At 30.9% G+C, this 24124-nt stretch overlaps 3 protein-coding genes across 3 annotated transcripts; 2 read left to right on the forward strand and 1 right to left on the reverse strand.

Annotated features, from left to right (window-relative positions):
- Positions 1 to 4827: 4827 nt before the first annotated feature.
- On the reverse strand, positions 4828 to 6142 carry LOC124826073 (NDR1/HIN1-like protein 13). Its single transcript, XM_047298831.2, has one exon. The coding sequence runs from the start codon at positions 5978 to 5980 to the stop codon at positions 5198 to 5200; it is 783 nt and encodes a 260-aa protein (XP_047154787.1). The 5' UTR covers positions 5981 to 6142; the 3' UTR covers positions 4828 to 5197.
- Positions 6143 to 12189: 6047 nt separating this feature from the next.
- On the forward strand, positions 12190 to 16274 carry LOC148204173 (mitochondrial carrier protein CoAc1-like). The gene is made up of 7 exons (XM_088107230.1): positions 12190 to 12890; positions 13428 to 13513; positions 13595 to 13802; positions 14551 to 14677; positions 14873 to 15057; positions 15283 to 15411; positions 15906 to 16274. Exons 1-7 carry the CDS (start codon positions 12711 to 12713, stop codon positions 16011 to 16013), a joined length of 1023 nt encoding a protein of 340 aa, XP_087963356.1. The 5' UTR covers positions 12190 to 12710; the 3' UTR covers positions 16014 to 16274.
- Positions 16275 to 21576: 5302 nt separating this feature from the next.
- LOC148204174 (protein IQ-DOMAIN 6-like) lies at positions 21577 to 24018 on the forward strand. The gene is made up of 5 exons (XM_088107232.1): positions 21577 to 21834; positions 21922 to 22173; positions 22373 to 22600; positions 22674 to 22787; positions 23114 to 24018. Exons 1-5 carry the CDS (start codon positions 21769 to 21771, stop codon positions 23780 to 23782), a joined length of 1329 nt encoding a protein of 442 aa, XP_087963358.1. The 5' UTR covers positions 21577 to 21768; the 3' UTR covers positions 23783 to 24018.
- The last annotated feature ends 106 nt before the right edge of the window (positions 24019 to 24124 follow it).

Genomic DNA, 24124 nt, shown 5'->3' on the forward strand with positions numbered 1-24124 from the left:
TGTCATAAAGTAAAATGAAGTCCGGTGACTTTTTAATTTTGCAATCTTAAGCATAAAATTAAATTTTTTTAATAACAATAAAAATTAATATTTAGAACTTTGAATATTTTATAAAAAAAATGACACTGTTTTATTCTTTAAATTAAATGCTAAAACAAAAAATTAAATCAATCATGATTCATGAGTCTATTACTCGATTCTCATTATTTTACTTTATTTTTCTTTTAATTGTATAAACCAACTATGATCATTCCTCAAGAATTTTCTCAAGAAAATCTTGTTATATTCGTCGAGGGAGACGTCCTTCATGATAATTTCTTGAACATTTGCATCTTTCTTGATCTCTTTTCTTTCACTATATATAACTCAAATTATTATAAGTAAATTTTAGATAATTATTTTACATTTAATTGCTCAAGGTGCTGTTTAACAAAGACAGAAGCTTCAAATGTTATGATTAATATCTAATATAATATTTTTTAATTCAATATAAATCGATTATCTTAATATATATATTGAGCATTATTCATACTAATAAATATTAATAAATCATTGGTATAAAATGAAAGAATTTATTTGTATCGATTCACATTTTAATCTATTTTTTATTTCATATTACTAAAGTTTAATACTTTTCTAAAGTAAAAATATCTGATTAAAAACGTGTTTAATAAGCAATTATTACCAAGTTAATCGATAAGTTAGTATCTAATGCTCACTACTTTGATTTTGGTGGAAAATACTATACTAAATATCATAGGTTAGAAGATGTATAATCAATAATTTAATACTAAAAAAACTGCATTACCTAGCATAATTTATTAGTAATAATATAACAAAAGTTTTTGTGACTAAAATATTGTCGATAAATTTTATTATTGATCACAAAGTCTAAAATTTCTTCATAATTATTAAAAAATTATTATTGTCGATAATTATCAATTAATTGTTAGTATCGTTCATATTCATGAATTTACAAGTAGATATCATGATTTTCTTTTTCTTTTTTTTTTCTTTTATTCTCATTCTATTTCATCCTTTTCTTTCTTTTTTCTTCACCTTCCTCATTCTTCTAAAATTTTGCATGTATCATTGATACATTGTGTTAAAGTTATCAAATTAATACTATTTTTCAAAACAATTTCAATATTATTAAATTTCAGTATTATAAGTTAATAGTTAACAAACTAGACATGGTTAAAGTAATCTTGAGTCATTTCCTAACGAATATGAAATTGTTTTTCAATATTTTATGTTTGAAAAATGTTTGAGTTTAATTGAAGAACAAATGAGAAACTTTCATTATTTTTTCAAGATAGATGCATAATCGATTATTCACATATTATTGCTTAATTGATTATAGTTTGGGTTTCAAATGAATTAAAATACATTCATGAGGACGATATTACAATTAATCAAAGTAGATTCTGAATAAAAAACAAGATGTTTCTATATTATTCACAATGAATTCAACAAAATACATTCTCAATCTAATCCTATATTGTATTTAATCATGCATATTCCTAAATCTCCTGATCAAATTAAAAGATGCATATTTCTAAATTTCCTAATCAAATTAAAAAATAATTAATTAAAGTAAATGCTTAATTAATTATTGTTGAAATTCTTAACACCACTTAAAGTACATTATCAATTAATAGAAAAAATCCGTTTAATCATAAGAAAGTTTCTAAATCCAATCAAAATACATTCTCAATCAAACATAGAAACACACTCATTCATTCACTCATACTCCTCCTCTTATTCATTCTCTTCTCACTTTTTTTTCTTCTATTTTTCTTCTTACTCATTTTACTTAATATATTAAAAAATCTTATTAAACTTGATAAAAATTTGTTATTCATTTTGTTGATAAAAAATTCATCAATAATAAGAATTACAAATTATCAACAAAATTTATCATCAAATACATTATTCATGATTTTTGTCGATAGTCTAAATTCTAATTTACCAAAGAAATTTATTAACAAATTTTACCAAAATTAATTATCAATAAAAAATATTTGTTAGTAATTTGAATTCTGAAATCCGTCAATTTGTTAATAATTTTAAATTTATCAACGACTTTATTTTTATAAATAAAAATTCATCAATAATTAAAATATTCTTATATTCTAAACCTTATATTATCTAACAAATATTTTTTCTCATATAAAAAATTTAGAACATTTACTTTGATGTAAGTTTTTTTATTGAATACAGATAAGATTAATCCATAAAAATATAAATAATATCAAATCTATTAAATTAATTTTATAACGATGAGTTAAGCTTAATTTAATTTAAAGTGATAAGCGAAGACAAACCTCATTAAAAATCGATGATATATTTAAACTTTTAACACATCGAACATCAAATTTAATACCCAACAATTAGGTCATGATGGGTGAGTAGAATATTTGATACTTTGCTGTTAAAAAAAAAATTAACACAGCTGCGTCTGGCTTAATTTGTCTGCGGTTGAAACACAGGTTTAATCATATTCTTAAACAAAATAACACTAGCCAGCCAAATATCCCTAAATTCTAGCGAAAGACCTGAGAAACTAGTTTCTTTGATGGTAAGGTAGGTAGATGTTGAATAATTAATGCAGCTGAACAATGCTTTCAATCATTTTCTCTCTACGTAGCAACAATTCATTTGCATTGACCATCCACAATACCATTCTCATTCTTTGCTCAAGCTACAGCTATAAAGTCACAATCATCAAAAACGACCACTCTCCTTCCCATTTATATCTGATTTCTCATAACGCTCAAATGATGCGTCTGTCACAAAACTCCATACCACTAAACACGAAGCACCCTTCCCATGAATCTCAGGATCGCTTTTTTCTGTTGTGAAATTTAAATGTATGCCATTTGCTTGTGACTTTGAGAAACCAGATTCGCCTTTTCTTCAAATGGGTTCACGTGGCTGGTTGGTTGGATCAATTAGTGTGATTGACATGTATTTTGTTGGTAGAAAGTTAAGTCATAATCGTATTTATGTCACTAAGTATATGCATGCAACAGGAGCAGACCAAGGAAAACAAAAGTACGAGGGAAAAGGGAACACAGACTGAGAAAAAGAATCGGAAGATATATAAAATGTAACTGCCTTGCCGACTATACCAAGAATCCATGGTAACCACGTGCACCTGAATTATGACATTGACACCCCTGTCTATCACTATCACGCACTTCATTTGATGCTGATAAATGAGAAATCTCCCTTACGCAGATGTTGTTTATGAAGAAAAAAGAAAGGGGTTACTCTTGAGGACATAGAAAACCTGTTCTCTCCTTCCTTGTTTTTTTGTCTCCCTCATTTTTCTTATATTGTTTAGGATCTCTATCAGATATCAATGTAGCTGGTAGGTCCATGGGATCTAATGCAACATCAGTCTTCACATGTGGTTCAGGAAGGAAATGGGGATTTCCATGGCAGAGATAGGTACCCATAGGAAGGGTAGAAAACAGAAAGCTTTTATCCGTACACCAACCATCACCCATTGCCTTCAGATCCACTGCCACAATACTTTGGGATCTCTGCTTTGGCCCCAAGTGAAATTTCAGATGTCATTTTTCTCACACCCCAATAAAGAAGAACAAAAGTCAAAATCATGACACATTATGTACTCTAAAAATAAGAGAATTATATAAAAAAGAGCAATGCAAGAGAAATGAATGTAAAAAATGAAAACTTTGTAAATTTGACCACTCCACTTGATAAAGAAAGTCGGTTTCAAAGTCTCAATCAAACCGCACACGAGTAAAGTTGCGTGGGATGAAGCAATCATCATTAACTAACTAAACCCAGAACACTGTTTGTGTTGTGTACTACTCTCCAAATCTTTGTTTCATTTGTTGCTAATCGGAGGCCAAAAAGGTAAAAGCTGTTTTTAATTATGAGCTAAGTGCACAGTGATGACAGTCTTTAATTTGGTGGGAACACTGTAATAACGATTCAAAATGGCTGAACAAGTTTTAACAGTGCAGTGGAGAAAGCAATGGGGTGGGGGCACATTTCAGAATTCAGAAAGATAGATGCAGAGCGTTTGGCATCATGTCCTGAACCTTGTATGCCTTCAAACTCCAAAGTCTCAAATCTCAGTCTGCGCTCATATCTTACTCGCTGGGCTTCGTAAAGTCATTTTCCTCGTCTTTCTCTCACATTCTCATTGTTCATGCCAATCAAATTCACTCCTTCACCCTCTCTCTCTCTCTCTCTCTCTCTCAGCATGGTTCAGGACAGACATTATCATATATCGTTTTACACATATAATCTATTATAAATTATTAAGTGCATCTCACTAATTCACTTTATAAAGTGATCATATATAATAAATATGTTAAACACAAGTGAAGCATGCTATTAACGGAGGTTAAAATGTAATACAATATGAAAATCCATATGTTTATTAAGTTAGTATCTGTTTAATATTATATTTAATTGTCATCTGATTAAAAGTTATTAATTTTATTATAAGTATTTACAACTTAAAATAGTTCACAATATTATTTCACATACACCAAAAGTAAAGTCTATGTTTTTTACTATTGTTGAAAGTTCTACAAATTTGGAACATAGAATAAAGAAATCTGCATTTTAATGATTTATCGATAAATGCACAAGCAAAATGCACTGTTCTGGTTTGCTTTATTGCTTTCTTAATTGTTTCCATCGTGTAATGTTCTGATTCACCAAAACCAATGTACAGAATCTCGTTCAATCATGTTCGGCAGATCGGGGATCCATCAAACATAGATCTATTGAAGAAAACCAGCATTGGTCAGATTGGACACATACATTTCAAAACCGACATCGTGTAATTTTCAGTTGCATCACTGTAAGAGCTTTGAATCAAATTACATCAACAAATTACAATGACGAATTAAAAACAAAAAGAAAAACTAAATTCAGGACCTTCTGCCCTAAATCTCATATTACAATCTCAAAATTCATTTTCCTCCATACAAATTTCACCTTTAATTCTCACCACATAAATCATAATCAATCCACCCCCCTCGAGGAAATTATCAAAAAAAAGGAAAAAAAAAAAAAGAGAGAGAGAGAAGGAATCCATGATGGGACTGATTATTGAAATCGGTAAGATGTAGATGATAATAACGAATTTTGCAATAATAATAACAATCGATCAACCAAAAAGACATTATTATTTTTATTTTTATTATTAAAAGGAAAACTTCCAGATCTTGATTCGAAGATCCACCTTACACTCGGAATCCACCACGGAAGCCACTGCCGGAGACTTGCCGGCGGGAACCGTTCCTCTGATTCCGTCGCACGTTACTCGAATTCCCACCTTCTTGCTCTTGAGCCAATCCATCTTCATCTTCACCTTGGTATCCATCTGTATCTCAACGGGGAAACCCTTCTTCATCTTCAGACCCGATCTCAGGTTAGTCAACGAATCAGTGTCCAGATCTTGCGAACCGGACAGCACCGCGCGGAGGCTCGTCTGGTTGTTTTTGTCGGAGGTAAAGGCCGTAACGGAGCCGTTCCCGACGGGGACGGAGTTGGAGAAGACCGTAACGGCGAAGGGGTCGTAGAAGAAAATAAGGTGGTTGTTGGGGTTTTTGGCGATGAGAGTGAGGTTGAAGAGCGTGACGAGGTGCGAGGGAGAGTCGGCGGAAGAGGTGAGGTTCATCTTGACAATGCGGAGGTTGGTGACGGAGAATTCGGGACGGTGAGGGCGGTACAGTACGTACAGTGCGGCGCCGACAATGGCGGCGAGGAGCGCCACAGCGAGGACGGTGAGGATGGTCCAGAAGCAGCAGCAGCAGCAGAGGTTGCGGTGGGAGCGCTGGCCTCGGCGGTGGTAATGGGATTGCGGTCGGTAAACTTGACGGTTGGGATTGTACAGTTGGGACTTGACGGGAGCGGAATTGCCGTTAGTGGCGGCGGTGCCGTTAATTGCGCCGTTTCCGTTGGGTTTGGAGGACTGGTCCGTCATTTTGATAAAAAAGAAAAAAGAAAATAGGAAATAAGAAAGCGTAGATAAGAGTGAAGAGACGAGAGAGAGAGAGAGAGGAAGGGAAGTGAGGAAAAGAGGGTTGAGAGAAGAACAAGTTTTGTAGAGGCAAAATAGAAGAGTGAGATGAAGAGATAGGTACCCAGAACCAAAAGTGGATGCTTCCACCTCACCAATTTTGGAATCTTTTTTTAATTATTTATTTATTTATTTATTTTTGCAGTAACTGCTCTTTTTCTTTTCATTTACTTAATTTCAAATTCCAGCCTTGTTCTCTGGCTATTATGTCTAATCCTAATCATAATCATACTTCCTAATCCTTCTCTAACCTCTTGTTAATTTTATATAACTTTAAAACCAAGTCAAGTTTTGTGTGCTGTGCACAGTAATTTTATTCTGCTGTGTTCTCATCTCAGTCTGTTGGCCTCCTAACATGTGATTCAGTTGAGTGAACTCTGGGTAACACTGGGTCCACTCCTTTTTCATCTTTTTTTTATAAACAAAACAGGATTCACATTTACTATTTTTTTTTTCATTTAATAACATTAAACAAACCGAAACTACTACGGCGTAAATCGAAGAATTGTTCCTGAAAATATGTTTGTGTTAAAATTTAATGTCTTAAGTTGTTTACTTGAATTAAATTCGGCAAATGTCTCACATAACATGCTAAAGACAAACAAAATTGAAACGCCCGTGTAAAGATANATAAAAAAAAATTCTAAATATTATTGTCCATATACTTTTTTTAGAATTTTAGATCAAGAAATAGAAAGTCAACACATAAGTATAAACACCGAAAACATACTAAATTATCAATATCAAAATAGAATAATATAACAATAAATTATACTCATTCATAATAATATTAAAAAAATATATTCAATCCACAATATGTAACACGTGGTACCTTGTGTACTAATAAAAAAAATCAGTTTTGCAAACCGTGATTCTTTGCTTACTTCTTGTTACTTCGATGTTAATTAAGAACAATCATTTTGTGTGTGAGAGTTTGAAACTTGAACAATGTTTTGACTTGCTTAAGAGTGTCCTTATATAGCTCAAATTAATACTACTTTATTGTTTTTGTAATTTGTAATAAAATATGTGTGTGATATACACCTAATGTTTCTTTTTACGTTTTTATTTTCTTTTTGCCTTCCATTTACCTTTTTTCTTCTCTTTTTCCTATTTTACTGTAAAAATAATAAATATTTATATTTTTTGACAAATTGTACAATTTCAATACAAATAAATTGATAATATTGGTAACCTATAATAAGAAAATAACTATTTGTTCATGAATATGTTATAATATAATATTGTAATTATATTTTTCTGTTTCTTAAATTAAATTGTTGATTATTATTATACCATTAAAATTGTCAAGCCGGTGTTTATTTGATAAAGTGCGTCAAAATATAATTTTTTAACAACTTCTTAATTTAAGATACGTTCTTTAATTGAGCCTTCTTAACTAAAAAACTTGTTTCCATTGCTATACATGAGCACTCAATAATATTAAATAATTTCTTTGTTAGTTTGTAGTTAAAACTCAAAGTTAATGTTTTGTTCTGAAAAAGCAATATAATTAACAATTAATTAATAAAGGTTAATTAGTTTATATAAAACCTTACATTATGAAACCTATATCTTCTAATTTTAAATTTGTTAACCTTTTCCCTTCCGAGAGAGAGAGAGGAGAGGACGAGGATCCAGAGCAACATAGTGATATTTTTAGGTTTAGAAGGGCAACAAGAATGCTGTCATATTTTCCAAAAATGGAGAGAGTAAAAACTAGAGAAAAAAAACATCTACGGTTGGGCCTTCTTATCTCTATTTTTTCTCCTTCCCCAAGAAACCCAAAAACTTGATATTTGACATCTCAAATTGTATCTTCTCTCAGGACTTGTGCATGCAGAAAAAAGTCCTCGTAACATAGTTCAAATTCTTCTTCTGTAAGCACAAAACAAGAAAGGGAGGGATACACAAAAAGGAAAAAAAAAACGCAGGAGGCAATAATCGTTCTACGTCTTTGTGATGGGAAGGAGACTCCCAGTTGAAACTCTGTCATCCATTCACCATCCTATTATATATTTGTCGTTCTTTGCCGCAGGCTTGGCTGCTAGCATGGCCATTATCACAGCCTTATGCAGCGGATTTGGAAGAAAAGCGTCACCGTCACCACCACCACCAACAACAACACTTGATCCTACAGAACTATCCAAAGAATCGGACACTTCCCCAACATCGAATACAGAAGAGAAGGATAACAACAACAATAACGAAAACGAGAACGAAAACGAAAACGAAAACGAGAAGGAGAAGGGATTGCCTCTTCCACCAGCATTGCAACAAGTCCCAAAGGACCCCTTTATCTCAGACAGGATGAAAAGAGTGACTTCTGAAAGAAGGGCACCATTGAGTTTAAGCATCAAAATGCCACGGAGTTCGTCGGTTGCAAGGAACTGGGATCACAAGGAAGACAAAATAAAAGGGCCCAAGTTGAAGGCAGAGGACTCTGTTTGGATGAAAACCATTATTCTAGGAGAAAAATGTGTCCCTGATGCCGAGGATGACCCTGTAATATTCGAAGGAAGGGGAAAGAGAATCTCAGCATACCATACCAAAAGGTATACCGCGACGGCCATTCCTACGGAACCCTCTCTCCTTGATGACGCATCGTCGTCACCTCTACCTGAAAACCTAACCCAAGATGAAGCAATTATTAGTAAGGCTTGATTTTTTTTTTCCATAGTTTTGCCGTCTCCCCTCTCTCTTGTTCAGATAGTTAGCACATGAATGCATACAGATATTTTTCTCTAGCTATTCGCGATTTGTATGTCTGGTTCTTGTGTTCTTGGTAATAAAATTCTGGACTAACTTCTGAAATCAACCATGTTGCATGTAGAACGTCGTCGTGATCGTGTAGGTTGTAAGAAATTTTCAACAGTGCCTAACAAATCATTATATTTTCCTCCGTTTAGAAATTTGTGGATTAATTACAAACAGCTGGTGGGTGCTCAAATTGAAATGAAACATTTTCAATCAAACTGAACTTAAGCTTAATAAAGTTTTACTTTTGGAATTTTTTCTTTTCTCACTTTCGAATATGGAATACATGAAAAATAATTGATAGACAATAAAAAGGTGTATTAACATTTAATGTATATCTAGGACAAAAAAAATATATTTATGGATATATATATATATATATATATATATATATATATATATATCTTTGTTTAATACTTATATGTGATTTCGTTTAGTTTGTTTAACTTAATAACGATCATGAATTTCTGAGTAATGAAAAAACATTCTTAAAACTGCATGTGTTTCATTACTTAATTGATTTAATTATAAATATAAATACTTGACTGAAAATAAATCAAAATTCATTTAAAAAAAACTAGTTTACCTTTCTATAAATTAAAAATTAAAAAAATTGAATAGGGATCTAAATTTATATTTAAAAAATAGGTTATATATTTATAAATCAGTTGTTTTAAAATTAAGATTTTTTTAATATTGTCTGTAAATTCAGAATAACTTAAAATCAAGAATAATAAATATGTTTATTGGAAACCAAACCCTATTCAACGTAATAATAGTTGATATGACTTGATGGAATAATAATGATATTTAGTGTGAAATATTATCGTATAAAACTCACTTGTACATATGAATAAATATCATTTTGTTTAAATGAGTAGTAATAAAAATATATATTAAATATTATTTGAGAATATATAATGTATGTTTCATTAAATTCAATTTTACAAATTAGAGATGGTAACGTAGCTTGACTTGTTTGTTTTTGTCCGTCTTATATTTGGTATGGTTTATCCCAAATAAGAATTATATGTTAGTTTCGTTAGTTTCTTTTGTAAAAAATTATACAAATGTGATAATAATATTCTTATTTTAAACTTTCTTATTTTTATTGTATGAGTTTATCATTGACAATAAAATTATAATAAACCAAATAAACATAAAATTGACATTTACATTAAATAAATATGTCAAATTTAAATCTTTTAAGAAATAAAACATAAAAAATTTATTTTTTTAAGTAAAAAAATTATAAAGATTAATCAATCTTAAATAAAAGAAAATAAATGGTTTAAGGATGCAAACTTGAAATAAATGAACAACAAAATAAAATAATTTTGTTTGACTAAAAGATTATAATATATTAATAATTTTTACATATGCTGGACGGCCCTCAGCGATTCTAAAATACTAAATTCATCATGTATCTTCTCTTGCAAATTAACAAGTCAACCCCTTAATGATTTGCCTTGTATTATCCATTCCTAATAAATATTAGTAATTTAAAGGAAAGAAGACCAACATTGATTATAATAACAAGTGAATTTTTTTATTTTTTTAATAATAAAAACAATAAATTATTGTTTTTATTATTGCTATAATTATAAAATTAAATATAAATACTTTTTTTAATAGATTTTATTTGTTTTTTAAGTAATTTTTAATTAAAAAATAGTTAAGTTAAAAAAAATAGGTAAATAAAAAAACAGTTAAAATTTAATAACTGTTTTATGTATAACAGTTAAATATATATATATATATATATATATATATATATATATATATATATATATATATATATATATATATATATATATATAGAATTATTTTATATCAAATATTTTTAAGTAATATTATGAGTGATTGATTTATGAACATAAAAAAAAGAATAAAGTAAATAAGAATATATTTACTTGTTTTATATTGTTATTTTATGTTTTTTCAATAATATGTCTATAAGAGTTTTCTTTTTAAAGAAAAACCTACGTGAGGGTTGCTTGCCAAACCTAACCAAAAACAGATCTTTAAGAAAGATGTACGTTATTTTTACTAAAATCTAACGATTGATATCCCTTTGCCTTTGTGTTTAATATTAAACTTATAATACATAATTTATTCTTCGTTCTTATTGGAAAAGTAATATACAGTCACATTCAAGACATCTATCTCTACCAAACTTTATAGAGAATATATACCGTATATGAAAATAATGGTTTAACTTTTAAATTATTGACCAATTTCCCATTCTAGGAAAAAAAAAAGATTTTAATATATTTTCATTCTTAAAAATACAGTGTAAAACTATATAATAATTTTAAATTACTTAGATTTAAAATGATTTTAAAAAAATAATAATTTCAAAAATCAATATCGGAACAAGTATCCAAATTATTGTATTTTAATAGAATACGGATTTAAAATTCAAATATATTTGAATTTATAAAAATCCACACTAGTTTTACAACATATGAATACAGATTTAATTTCGATTCAATTATTTAAGTTTATATTGAATTTTAAAAATCCATGTAGATCCTTAAGATTCCGCTACATATTCGATACACAAGTCAATCCACTTGTTGCCATCAATTACAGTTAATTAAATTTCCCTTTTATTCTCTTAAATTTAAGGAGAAAGATATTATTTTTACTATTCTTATTTATATTACAACTTAATTACTTTATTCGTAAAAATTAAATAGAGTAGTTAATTTATGACAATAAAATTATTTATTTTCAAAATAATAACTAATATTAACTATTTTTCTCCTTTTTAATTAATATATATATATATATATATATATATATATATATATATATATATATATATATTAACGTCATCAACAAATTAATTAATTAATTTAAATAAAAATATTCAATTTGTATTGTCAATTAAAGTATTTAAACCAGAATGGATTATCTAGCTAGATTTATTTAATTTATTTTTTATCACCTTTAATTAATTAATTACCAAAAATATAAAAGAATGTCACGAAATTTAATAAATTGATCATTGAATGATAAAAATCAAATTGAGATAATCTTAATTATATAATCATATTTTTTAATTAAGGAAATAACAACATTCAACAATGTTTCAATGAAAAAAAGAATTAATCTGGTGTAATCTCATAAGATAACACATAATTGAGGAAATTTTCATAGTAATATAATTGGCAACGGATAATTGTTTTGGTGTTCAGTTTTTTTAATTTTAAAAAATAAAAGGAACGTGACGGTATAGATATTTTCCTGTATAAATTCACGTGGACAAATCAGAAATGATGTGATGAATGGTGACGGCGGCATTCCACGTGAAACATCATCAAAGATCCTATGTGATTGCAAACTGGCAGTTGCGAGGAAGGGAAAATAGGAACATAGAAAAAGGGGTCATTTAATCAAAAGTCAAATCAAAACAAGAAAACCCACAATTCAATTCAGTTCAAAGGAAAACGGGTGTTTGTTCCTTCATCCACCCCAGCTCTCACTCATATCACAGACCCGTTTTCCTTTTCTCCTTTTCACCAAAGCAAGGGTTTTCTGTTCACCCTTTTATTTTCACGCCATTCAGATTCACGGGATTATGTTCTTTGGGGCAGACAACCCCTTGTCTTTCGGTGTAAATTCCTCTTCATTGTTGCAATCGAAAAGGGTCCCTTTGCTCCTTCTTGTCTGCTGTTGATGTCTCTTATTTTTGCCGAAAGGGATTGGCTTGTGATTCTAAACACACCCAATTCCTTGCCATTGCAACACACCCACTTGTCTTTCGCCAAACGCAGATGGAATAAGGAGTTTTCTGAGCTCCAGAGTGGATAGCCTTAATCTGATTCATAACAATTCAATTCTTATTATTTTCTTTTTATTTTTGGAATCGATGGATTCTTCACAAGGGTCTACCATTGCTGGTTTCGTGGACAACGCATCCATTCAGAGGAAACAGTCTAGTTTTGATGGCGTTCCTGTGTATGTCAAGGAGCTAATTGCCGGAGGCTTTGCTGGTGCGCTTTCTAAAACCGCTGTTGCACCTCTCGAACGAGTCAAGATACTTTGGCAGGTTCACCACTCTTTCTCTTCTCTCTTTTTCTTCACTTATTTAACTGAAAACACGATTCTAAGCTTGTACGATCAGATCGCGTTGTAAGTTTGATGATAATGGATTTAAATATCTTATGGTATAATGATGATACTAGTCAACAGTAATATGTAATGTAAGTTTGTGCTAAGGAACTGAGGTATATTGGATCTAGAATAGGAAGATAAGGGAAGGAGGAAAGATTTTTAAATGTGTAAAGAGAGGATAATATTATGTCTTGGGTTGCCTCGGGTTCAACTAAATTATCCTCTTTGATTTGTGCCTCTTGCTGGAGTCTTGAAGTCATTGATTTCTACTCTCATCAACTAACTTTCATAGGTTACTGCCCCTTGCTTCAAGGATTTTTGTTTTACTTTGGTTTTAAGCTATATGTTTGTTGTCACTTGCTAGATGTACATCATTTACGATGTTGTTACTTTGCTTTTGCCATCTTTACTTCGTGAGAAAGTTCTTAATGGGTGTATGTTCCTTTTTAACCTTTATTCATTTTATCTACAGACAAGGACACCTGGATTTCATTCTCTTGGGGTGTATCAATCTTTGAATAAATTAGTCAAGAGGGAAGGTTTTCAAGGATTATATAAGTAAGACTCAAGATTACATAACATGGTGCTTTCTCCAGCTTAAATTATATATCGTTAATCTTGTTTGTGTGGTGATTTCAGGGGAAATGGGGCTGGTGTTATTCGCATTGTTCCATATGCAGCCTTGCATTTTATGACATATGAGCGCTACAAAAGTTGGATCTTGAATAATTATCCAATGTTAGGTTCGGGTCCTTGTATTGATCTTTTAGCAGGCTCTGCTGCAGGGGGAACTTCAGTTGTATGTACCTACCCGTTGGATCTTGCTCGTACCAAACTTGCTTACCAGGTAGTTATCTGATTCGAACATTTGAAGCTTTGAAATAGACTTGATGGAATTATTGAGAGACCATTATTATCCATTCCATTATTTCTCTTTTTTCATATTTAGTGAAAACTTGAATTAAAGTTTAAGAAAGGTTGTACCACCAGGGAAAAAGATAGATGAAGAATATATTATATTAGAATTACATCCACCGGTTTCATAGAGAGACATAAAAACTTTTGTGGTGTTCATAGAATACTTCAGGGTGATTTGATGAATCGTGGTATCTTGATTCCAATTTGCATAGTCTATGGGACGGCAAATTTTCCTATCATTTGGGGATTTTCGTGGGGATTGCTTCATTTGGGCTGCAAGTTTGGAGATTCCCCCTCAAAGCATATTTGTGATCAGGGACAAGACCATTCTCTCCCGCCTGCAAGGTCCTTGTATGTTGAAAATGATAAAATTGTCCCTTATTTAATATAGTTGTATGTACAAGTATAAATGACTCTGTAGTCTTTTTCTTCATATTTTTTTTTAAAATTATAATTGGTTAAAAGAGACTTAAACGGTGCCATCCCTAATGAGTTATGGTAATTCCTAGGAAAGTATGAAGGCTAATGCCTTAATGTTGAAATAGACATAATGACCCTAGTCAATTAAAATTGATAAAGATTAGCTTTAGTGACTAGGGGATAGTTTATGAGGAAATAATTGCTTCTAGTGTACAATCTAATAATGTTTAGTATTTCTGTGGTTTAAATTTTTATAGGTGGTGGACACAAGAGGAGGTATCAAAGATGGTATGAGAGGAGCTCAACCTACACATAATGGCATTAAAGGTGTGCTCACAAGTGTCTATAAGGAAGGCGGAGCCCGTGGACTTTATAGGGGTGCAGGTATGTATGTATGTTGCAGCTTACAGGATCTACCAAGACAGCCGTAATTGGTTATTGTGGTGGAGAATACTGTTGGAATACATGTTGTGGAGATAATGTTTTCTGACAACATATATTAGCTATTATCTTGTATTTTACTGCCTAAATTTTTTCCATTACATATGATGAGAAACCTCACCTTTTTCTCTTCCTTAGGACCAACCCTTACTGGAATTCTTCCATATGCTGGTTTAAAGTTCTACATGTATGAAAAACTGAAGACTTACCTTCCAGAAGAACATCAAAAGTCCATTGTGATGCGTCTTTCTTGTGGAGCTCTAGCTGGATTGTTTGGGCAGACTTTAACATACCCTTTAGATGTTGTCAAGAGACAGATGCAGGTATTTGAAGCATGACTTTTTGTCTAGCTCAGGTTTATAAACATTTTCCCCTTTTCTGGTGATGATGAGATGGGTGTCTAGCTAATTAGCTCTGCAATCTTTTTGCCGTGTATAAAATTTGATGTTTGAGCCTCTTTAGGTCGTATTCAAGTTTTACAACCATATAGTATTGGCACATTTCCCTTGTTTAAGCTTTTACTCATAATCTTCTATTTGTTTGTACAGGTTGGCAGCCTGCAGAACGCTACTCATGAGAATGTCAGATATAAAAATACCATTGATGGACTTAGGACGATTGTTCGTAATCAAGGATGGAGGCAGCTCTTTCATGGCGTAAGCATTAACTATATAAGGGTAATGCTCACCTTATCATACCCAAGTTTATGCATGTTTAATCTTTTATATTATTTGCCTTGTCTGTAAAAGAAATGCTATTTGTTTTTGCATTCGTTCTGTTGTCTGGGATTTATCTTTGTTAGCATTGGTTTTCTTGGAGTTGAATAAACTAGATATGGAATTTGATGCCACTGTATTACATTGGACAGTAAACCATGTGACTAATCCTGTTGTACACCAATTTTTCTGTTGACCAACAACCTGAGGACTGAAAATAATAGTTGGTGAGTCGTGGTAGTTATGAAGGCTCTTTATCCTGCTTCAGTAACTACACATGCATTCATTTCATAAACAGTGAAAAACATGTCTATATTAAAAACACCCTTAAAAATAGTCACGAGCCATAACTGTGGCCGATTCCTTAAAATTGTTAATATCAGCTTTAACATTGGCATGTCATCTGTGCTTTCTTTTTGCTTCTATATGTAAAACATTACTTGCTCTGTTCACAGATTGTTCCTTCGGCTGCAATTAGTTTCACCACATACGACATGATGAAGTCTTGGCTTGGCATACCACCACCTCAACAGCAAAAGTCTCGATCAGTTTCGGCAGCATGATTGCTCAATGCTCACCCTTAACGGCAACAAGTTACGATGTTACCTTCTTACTGAACTAATTTTACAGGAATATCTCTAACTGAGTATTACTGCATATTCACAGATATACCGATTAAATTAACTAATGTCCAATTTTGTTTGTCATATCTTGAGAGTTCCATATTTATGCTACTCATTTTTTCCTTGTCCTTAAAATTTGTATAGACTCATACGAACTATGGATGCAATACAAAGGTAGTTATTTCCCCTTGAAATTTCTAAGAGATGTTGTGAATGAAAACAAACTCTTGTTCGTCAAATCCATATCAGTAACCAGGGATCACTTGAGTTTTTATTTTAACAATCTTGTTAATCACAAGAATCATCGTCACCATTTGACGGATTTTCACCGGGTATGATATTAGATGACTGCAATGCTAGGAATATATTTAAGTAGACATGCTACAACATACTTATGGCTTTAACATATCACGAGGTAGCACTTATTTACTTATTTACAGTCTGAATATTTGGGATAATGTAATATTATGTTTGGGGGAGATAAGGTCACGGGAGCTAGTCTGACAACGTGCTATATTTTGAACAATAATGTTCTGTTTGGGCAGAAAGAGAAAAATGACAGAGAAGATAACATTTTCTAAATTAAAAAATTATTTAATAAAAGAGACAATGTTGAAAAAACGTAGGTGTGGAAAATTCAAAATATGTCTACTATTAATTAAAACGTTTTCTTTACTTATAGATGTGTCCTCGTGGTTGAGCCATTTTTCTACTTTTGAGTTTTTTCCATTTAACGTGAATTGTGTTTATGATAAATGGTTCATTTGATTTAAAGTCGAATAAAATTAATTGATATAACTAATTATAAATCATCCAAAATATTTAGACGCGTACTTTTTTGGGTTAAAATTTATTTTGCCTTATCCAACGATACTACTTTTTTTAAAATGAAGATGAACGTGTTTCGATAGTTTTGGAATATGCAATATTTTAATAGGTAAGCTTGCTTTTATTATTTGTTTTGTTTCAATGAAAGGTTTGGAAACAACAGTTTCAAAATGGAAAACAAGAAAAGCGACTCACCTCGTTCGTTGACCATCTGTCTCTTACTTTTCGTTGTTCTTTCATCATATAATAATGTTTTTATAAACTTTTGTTTGACTATGGATCCGACGAATGTTGACCACTGCACAACACTATTTTTTTTTTAAATTCTGTTATGTCTTTAAATCCCTTTTAGAAACAAATCATCCTAAATATCAGTTTGAATCAAGAGTTAGAATAAATTTTATAGGTAGTTTATTAAGTATTTATTATCTGATAAATTTAAATTTTATCTCAATAATAAAGTGGGAAATAACTTAGGAGAAGAAGAGATAATTAATTTGAAAAATACTGCCAATGGCGAATAATGTGCAAAGTATGGATAAATTTAATGGCAATAAAAATAAAGAAATTTTTATTGGGAGAGAATTAGTTGAAATCATCTTAATGCAGGTTAAGAGTGTATAGTTTTCAATATTTAATACTATCTTTTTTAGAATGCTGGTTATGCCATAAGGAAAAGCTTTATAAATACTTTTTAAGAAGATTTTAATTTCCTTTGTTTCTTTTTACTTGTAGTTTCTTCGATTTACTTTCATATTTTAATTTTAAAATACTGTTTTTTTCCTCTATTCTACCCTTCATTTAACTAATATGAAAAAGGTTTTAAGACCATAAAGAGAAAAAAAAATGCAACAACAACTAAACATACATTAAATTAATAATACGAGAAGAAATATGATAAATAATCAACGTAAAATCATATTAAAAATAAAAGTTAAACTCTTTTTCCTTAATTTTGTGGAAAAGAAAATCTTAAATAACTATTATAACGTAGTAGAAGGAATAACTTTTATACCTAATTATTTAATAAATTATTGTTGAAAACTTATAGATAGAGATGTCAATTTGATTTATGGCCTATAAGTGGGTTAAGGTTAAAATTAAAGTGAGTTTGATGTGATTATAAAACTTTAATTAACTTTTAAAAATAATATTTTCAATCTGAGTTAAAGGTCAAACTTATTTGTTTTGGCTTAAAGGTTGAATTGAGTTCATTTGAACTAAAATTTGAGTTAAGTCAATCTAAATCAAAGGTTGAATCGAGTTGACCCGACAAGAGTTGTTTTTGAGCGAGACTAAGGCAAAGGTCTCTAAGTTGGTTAGACCAAAAGTTGAAATAAGATCATTAAACGGAAAGTCAAAATGAATTAATTCAAGCCAAAACTCAAAAAAGGTAAGGTCAAAATAAATTAAAGCAGGTTGATGGTCAAGACGAGTAGTCTAGACCAAATGTCAAAATGAGTTCTACCCAAATTAAAAACCAAAACCCAAATTGCAAGACGAGGCTGACTCAAGCCAAACTATGTTATAAGTTGTAAATATACTTGAATACACATTTGACATGTGAGTGTAAAGAAAATCATTAAACCAGAAGTTCATACAAACTAACTCAAGCTAAAACTTAAAATAGATCAAAAATCAAAATAAGTCAACGAAGATAGTAATTGAAACAAGCTTATTTAAACCAAATATTAAAATGAATTGACTCAAATTAAAAACCAAAACATATTATTTCAAATTATTAGACCAACTTGCGGCACCAAACTATTTTTATAAGTTATAAATATATTTAAATTTTCATTTTACATGTAAAACAAGTTCAATGGTGTTTTCATTACTCGTTATATTTCACAATGCATTAAAAACACTCGTAAATTTCAGATTTGAGTTACATTTAACTTAATAAAAATATATGTTGCATAAACTTATATTCAAATATTTGTTTTACAATTACATCTTCGAAAACAATTTAAAAATCAGAAGTTTTCAGATATGTTAAAACCACTTTTTTTTAAAAAAAGTTTACTATTATTTAAAAAAATCACGTTACTACATATTCATATTCACTTAAAATCAATTTTATAAAATCAGATTAATTTAAAGTTAACTTCAGAAAACCTTATCATCAAAATACAGCCTACTAACAGATCAACACCAATGAGAGATAATATTATTCAATTATAAAAAAGTTGAAGTTTAAATTTTAAGATTCCCACCAAATTGAACCTCAAAATTTGTAAAAAGAAGAAAAAGTAATTAATTTGTGGAGTAAATTATGCAGTGTTGGAAGTCACCCCCAAAGGTTCAAATTTGGCTTTCAACTTTAAGCAGGCAATGAAAGAGAGTGAAGGCAGCATTTTATTATAGTTTATTTGAGTTGTTTCTGGTTTTGTCTTTGGATTCCTGTGAATCGATGCTTCACTGTTCTCCAAAAAACAGAGGATGGAAATTACTGCTTATCGGATTTCCAAATCCCTGCTAATGCCATAAAAAAAAAGTAGAAGCCTGGTTTTACATTTTCTCTGATTTTCAACTGCTACTACTTTATTTCTCCAACTTCTCGCTCCTCTCTGCACAATCCAGTCGAATGGTCCTCATCACTAAACAACAAAGACAAAACATAAAAATCCAAACTCCCTTTAAAACGATATTAATATATGAAAATCCAAGTAATAACAAAATTGCTACATGACTCAAAAATCTCTTTATCTTTAGGTTTTAAGTTCACACCTATATCAAAGTTTTATTAAATTGAATTTACGTTTTATAGGTCTTATTTGTCCTTATATTAAATTTAATCTCTAAATAGTCATTTATAGTATCAAAGGTGATAGTTAGTGTTTATGACCCCCCAACTTATTTAAGTAGATTATAGTTTTTCTATTGAAATTTTTTCTAATGTAAGATTCAACTCAGATTTTATTGATATTTATTTTTCTGATTATCCTCTTCTTTCTCAAACATTATTAATAATTTTTTTAAAATTTTTTATTAATGAAATGTTCAATGAAGTGTCTACATTTATAAGCAAAACAATATGATTATCTCAAAATTAAATGAGATTCTTAGAAAATAATTGGAACATAAAATAAATAAGTAAAAAAATTACAATATCTAAATTTAAAGTTTGCACTTTTATATATATTTAAATTAATTTTATTTTTTCTCAACTTATCTTCTTCACTATATAATAATATATATATATATATATATATATATATATATATATATATATATATATATATATATATATATATATATAAGACACTAATAGATGATTTAGTGATGAATTAATATCAGGTTAAATAATAAATTTAATAAATAATAAATTTCGTTATAATAAATTTAAACTTAACCTTATTTTTATTTTAGTCAAGTGAAATTTAAAAGTTTATCTCTTTAATAAGTTAAAATTTATCTTAATAAAATTTTGACTATGCTTGAATCAATTGTTCCAATTGTTATAGAACTATCTGTTAATATATAATTTTATGATTAAGATATATATACTATCTTACAAAAAATGTGTTAAGAGTCTCACCTAAACTAAAAACTGAAAACAATTTAAAATATATATATATATATATATATATATATATATATATATATATATATATATATATATATATATAACCTCACCTTTTTTGTGAATGAAATTAAACTTAGTACACTTCTAATATCATAGTGATGAGTTTAATAAACGTGACAGGAACGTAAGGTAATTAATCTCGTCTGTAAGGTTGTTTTCTGCTGCACTTAACAGGAAAAAAGTTATGAGAAAAGAAGACGGAGATGAAGGGCCCTTGACATAACAAAGTGTCAGATCTCTTTTGCACTAACTCTTTGTTTGTTTGCAAGAAAGATCCCTCTCGTCTAGCATTTCGCCGGATGTCCCACCCTTTTATTTATTTATCTATTCACTTTAATCGTTAAATTCTCATTAAAAACTTTAATATTTTTATCTAGATTAATTCATTAGTATTAATCAAGTTTAACTTTTATTTTTTTATAATTATTATTTTTATTTACCAATTTAAAATACTGTTCTATTTAGTGTCTTTAGAAAGTTTTATTCAGTGTAATTTTTATATTTTATCTTAAAAAATTCAAAATAAGAAAATAAAGAAAAAGTAATAAGAGAAATATGCTAAAAGGCTTTTGGTAACACTTTACTTACTTCTGACTTCGTAACCCTTTTCAGGTACTACACTACACACCAAAGGCTTCGTACCTTTTTATGCCTTTATTAACAATCGCGCCTGTAAGTGTATTTTTAAATATTTATAAATTATTTAAATTTTAAAAGTAATAATTAAAAATGATAAAGTTGAAAAATAAAAGATATATAATTATGAATAAAATAATTTTTATTTATTAAAATAAAAATATTATAAATAATGCTGTGTAAATAATATTTTATTATAAGAAATTATTTAAATTTTTAAAAATCATTACTAAAATTAAAAATAATAATTAAAAATATAAAATTAATATATATATATATATATATATATAGGTCACAACAAATGTCTCCCAACAAAGTCAGTGGGCCCCACCCACCTCAAACCCTGAACCTCAACGTGACGTGGCGCCCTGTTCCAATGCAACATCAAACGATTCCTTCATCATGCGGGACCAACATTGTCAACCCCCACTTTGTCCGTTCCACGTTTTGAATTTCAAATCTCCCAACGTTACATCCCTTCACGACCCTCTCTCTCTCTCTCTCTCCGACATTCTACGCTGTAACTCAGTTACGTTTAACAAAACAAAACAAAACTTTGGCTTTTGTTTGAGCTCATTTGACAGACACCAGCTTACCAGCTTCCTTCAAAGAAGCAAAGCTAAACTCAACACCTGCTTCATCATGGGTGCATCAGGAAAATGGGTGAAGGCTTTAATCGGACTCAAGAAACCAGACAAGGACGAACATGTTAGTCGGTTACTTCCATACACTTCAAAGTGCATGAGTCCATCTAAACTCTACTCTTTTTTCATGACTGGTTTGGCTTGTGTGTAGGTGAAAGAGGGTGGTAAGAGCAAGAAGTGGAGGCTATGGAGGAGTTCTTCTGGGGATGTGGGTTCTTGGAAGGCTATCAAAGGAAACCACCACAAAGCAGCTTCTGAAGGGTCTGATTCTCCACCTGTTGTAGCAGCAGATGCTTACACGGCCGCAGTAGCCGCTGTGGTTCGAGCACCACCTAAGGATTTCAGACTCGTCAAGCAAGAATGGGCCGCCATAAGAATCCAAACTGCCTTCCGTGCCTTCTTGGTATGGATCTTCATTCTAATCATCTTTACCGCTTTTCAATAAGATACTGCATTGACTAATTAGTAGATTTCTGTCTAACTCAACTTCAAAACCTGCTATGTTTATATAAACTGTTTTGACCATGACATTGGAATATGTGGATCATTAATGGAATGGGAGAGATTATTTGTTGTTGATAGTTGCGTGGTTATGATTGTAGGCAAGAAGGGCTTTGAGGGCATTGAAAGGAGTGGTGAGGATTCAAGCTCTTGTTCGGGGGAGACAGGTGAGGAAACAAGCTGCGGTGACACTTAGGTGTATGCAGGCCTTGGTTCGGGTTCAGGCCCGTGTAAGAGCTCGTCGTGTGAGAATGTCCATAGAGGGGCAAGCTGTGCAGAACATGCTTAATGAAAGGCGCAGTAAGCTTGAACTTTTGAAGCAAGCTGAGGTATCATAACTCACTCATGCAAGCTCGTGTTTCTGTTTCGTTGATGTGGTGTAGTGTCTAACGGAATGTGCAGGAAGGATGGTGTGACAGCAGAGGAACTGTGGAAGATGTTAAAGCAAAGATTCAGATGAGGCAAGAAGGAGCTTTCAAAAGGGAAAGAGCAATTGCTTACTCTCTTGCTCAAAAGGTAAGTGCAACCGAGTTTCATCGAGTGAGTTTGAAAAAAAAAATGAACATTTTTGTTCCGGTTATAATTGATTTTGAAATAATTATGATGTATTTTTGGATGTTTCTATTGTTGCAGTGAGCTTGTGGTAAAATTTACATAATCTATTTATCTAAATTAAAAGCTACTGAGTTGTTTTGACGCCATATGTATAAATATTTTCTTAAAATCATGATAACAAGTATTTCAACTTGATTCCCTTAACAAGCAATAACAAAGTTGAAACTATGCTGCTTTTTAATGTCCTTTCTTAAAAAGTTGTTTAAAATTGTGTATATGTATTCCAGCAATGCAGATCAACCTCAAGTTATAATTCACGAACTACTGGCTCTGTTTCCTCTCTGAAGAGCCATGAGATTAACAAAGCTAACTGGGGGTGGACTTGGTTGGAGCGTTGGATGGCAGCCAAGCCTTGGGAGAGTAGATTGATGGAGCAATCTCAGGCTGAAGGCTTGTTAGATAAAACCCCACATGCAAAGAAGTTTGAAGAATCCTTTGTGAACTCTAATTCCAAATCATGTTTGGTCAAAGTCAAGAAGAACAACATGACAACAAGGGTTTCTGCTAGGCCTCCCCATTTTGGCCAAGCTACTCGTTCATCCTCAAGTCCAAGTTCTGAGTTTCGATATGATGAGAGTTCTGCATCATCTTCCATTTGTACATCTACAACACCAATGTCTGGGAACACTTGTGACAGGACTGATGACAGTAATGGTAATGCTGTTGCTAGGCCTAATTACATGAACCTGACTCAGTCCACAAAGGCAAAGCTAAAGACAAGTAGTAATCATGTGTATAATAGAGCTCAAAGGCAACAGTCCATGGATGAGTTTCAATTTCTCAAGAGGGCAGCGGTTTTCTCCAATGGAGATTCCAAAAGCACTACAGCTTCTGACCCTTCAATCAACCTTTCTAGGCCACTTCACTTGGACAAGAGCTCGGTGAGGCTACGGTGAAAGGGAAATGGCCCAGTTTACATGGTATGAGAATGTGGTGGAAGCTCAACATCTTTGTGTATTTTATCATTATTTTTTCCAAGAAGTTCAACATCTTGTTGTTCCATGCAATTTAAATTGAGTTAGCTAGGCAGAAGTAGCTTATGTTTGATAATACTTATGAGGGGTCTCCATCTGTACAATTGTTCATTTATGGGTATTGATATTACTCACTGTCCTCTGATTTTTGTTAAAGAATATTTCCCACAAAAGATAATGCCATCCAGAATCTTGTAGGAAGTGTGCCCAGCTGATATTTATTAAAAAACACGGAATTTTGATAAACTTCATAACATGTTTCAG

The sequence above is a fragment of the Vigna umbellata genome, chromosome 2 (assembly GCF_029865625.1).
Source record: "Vigna umbellata cultivar VRB3 chromosome 2, Vumbellata_1.0, whole genome shotgun sequence".
Classification (NCBI taxonomy): Eukaryota; Viridiplantae; Streptophyta; class Magnoliopsida; order Fabales; family Fabaceae; genus Vigna; species Vigna umbellata.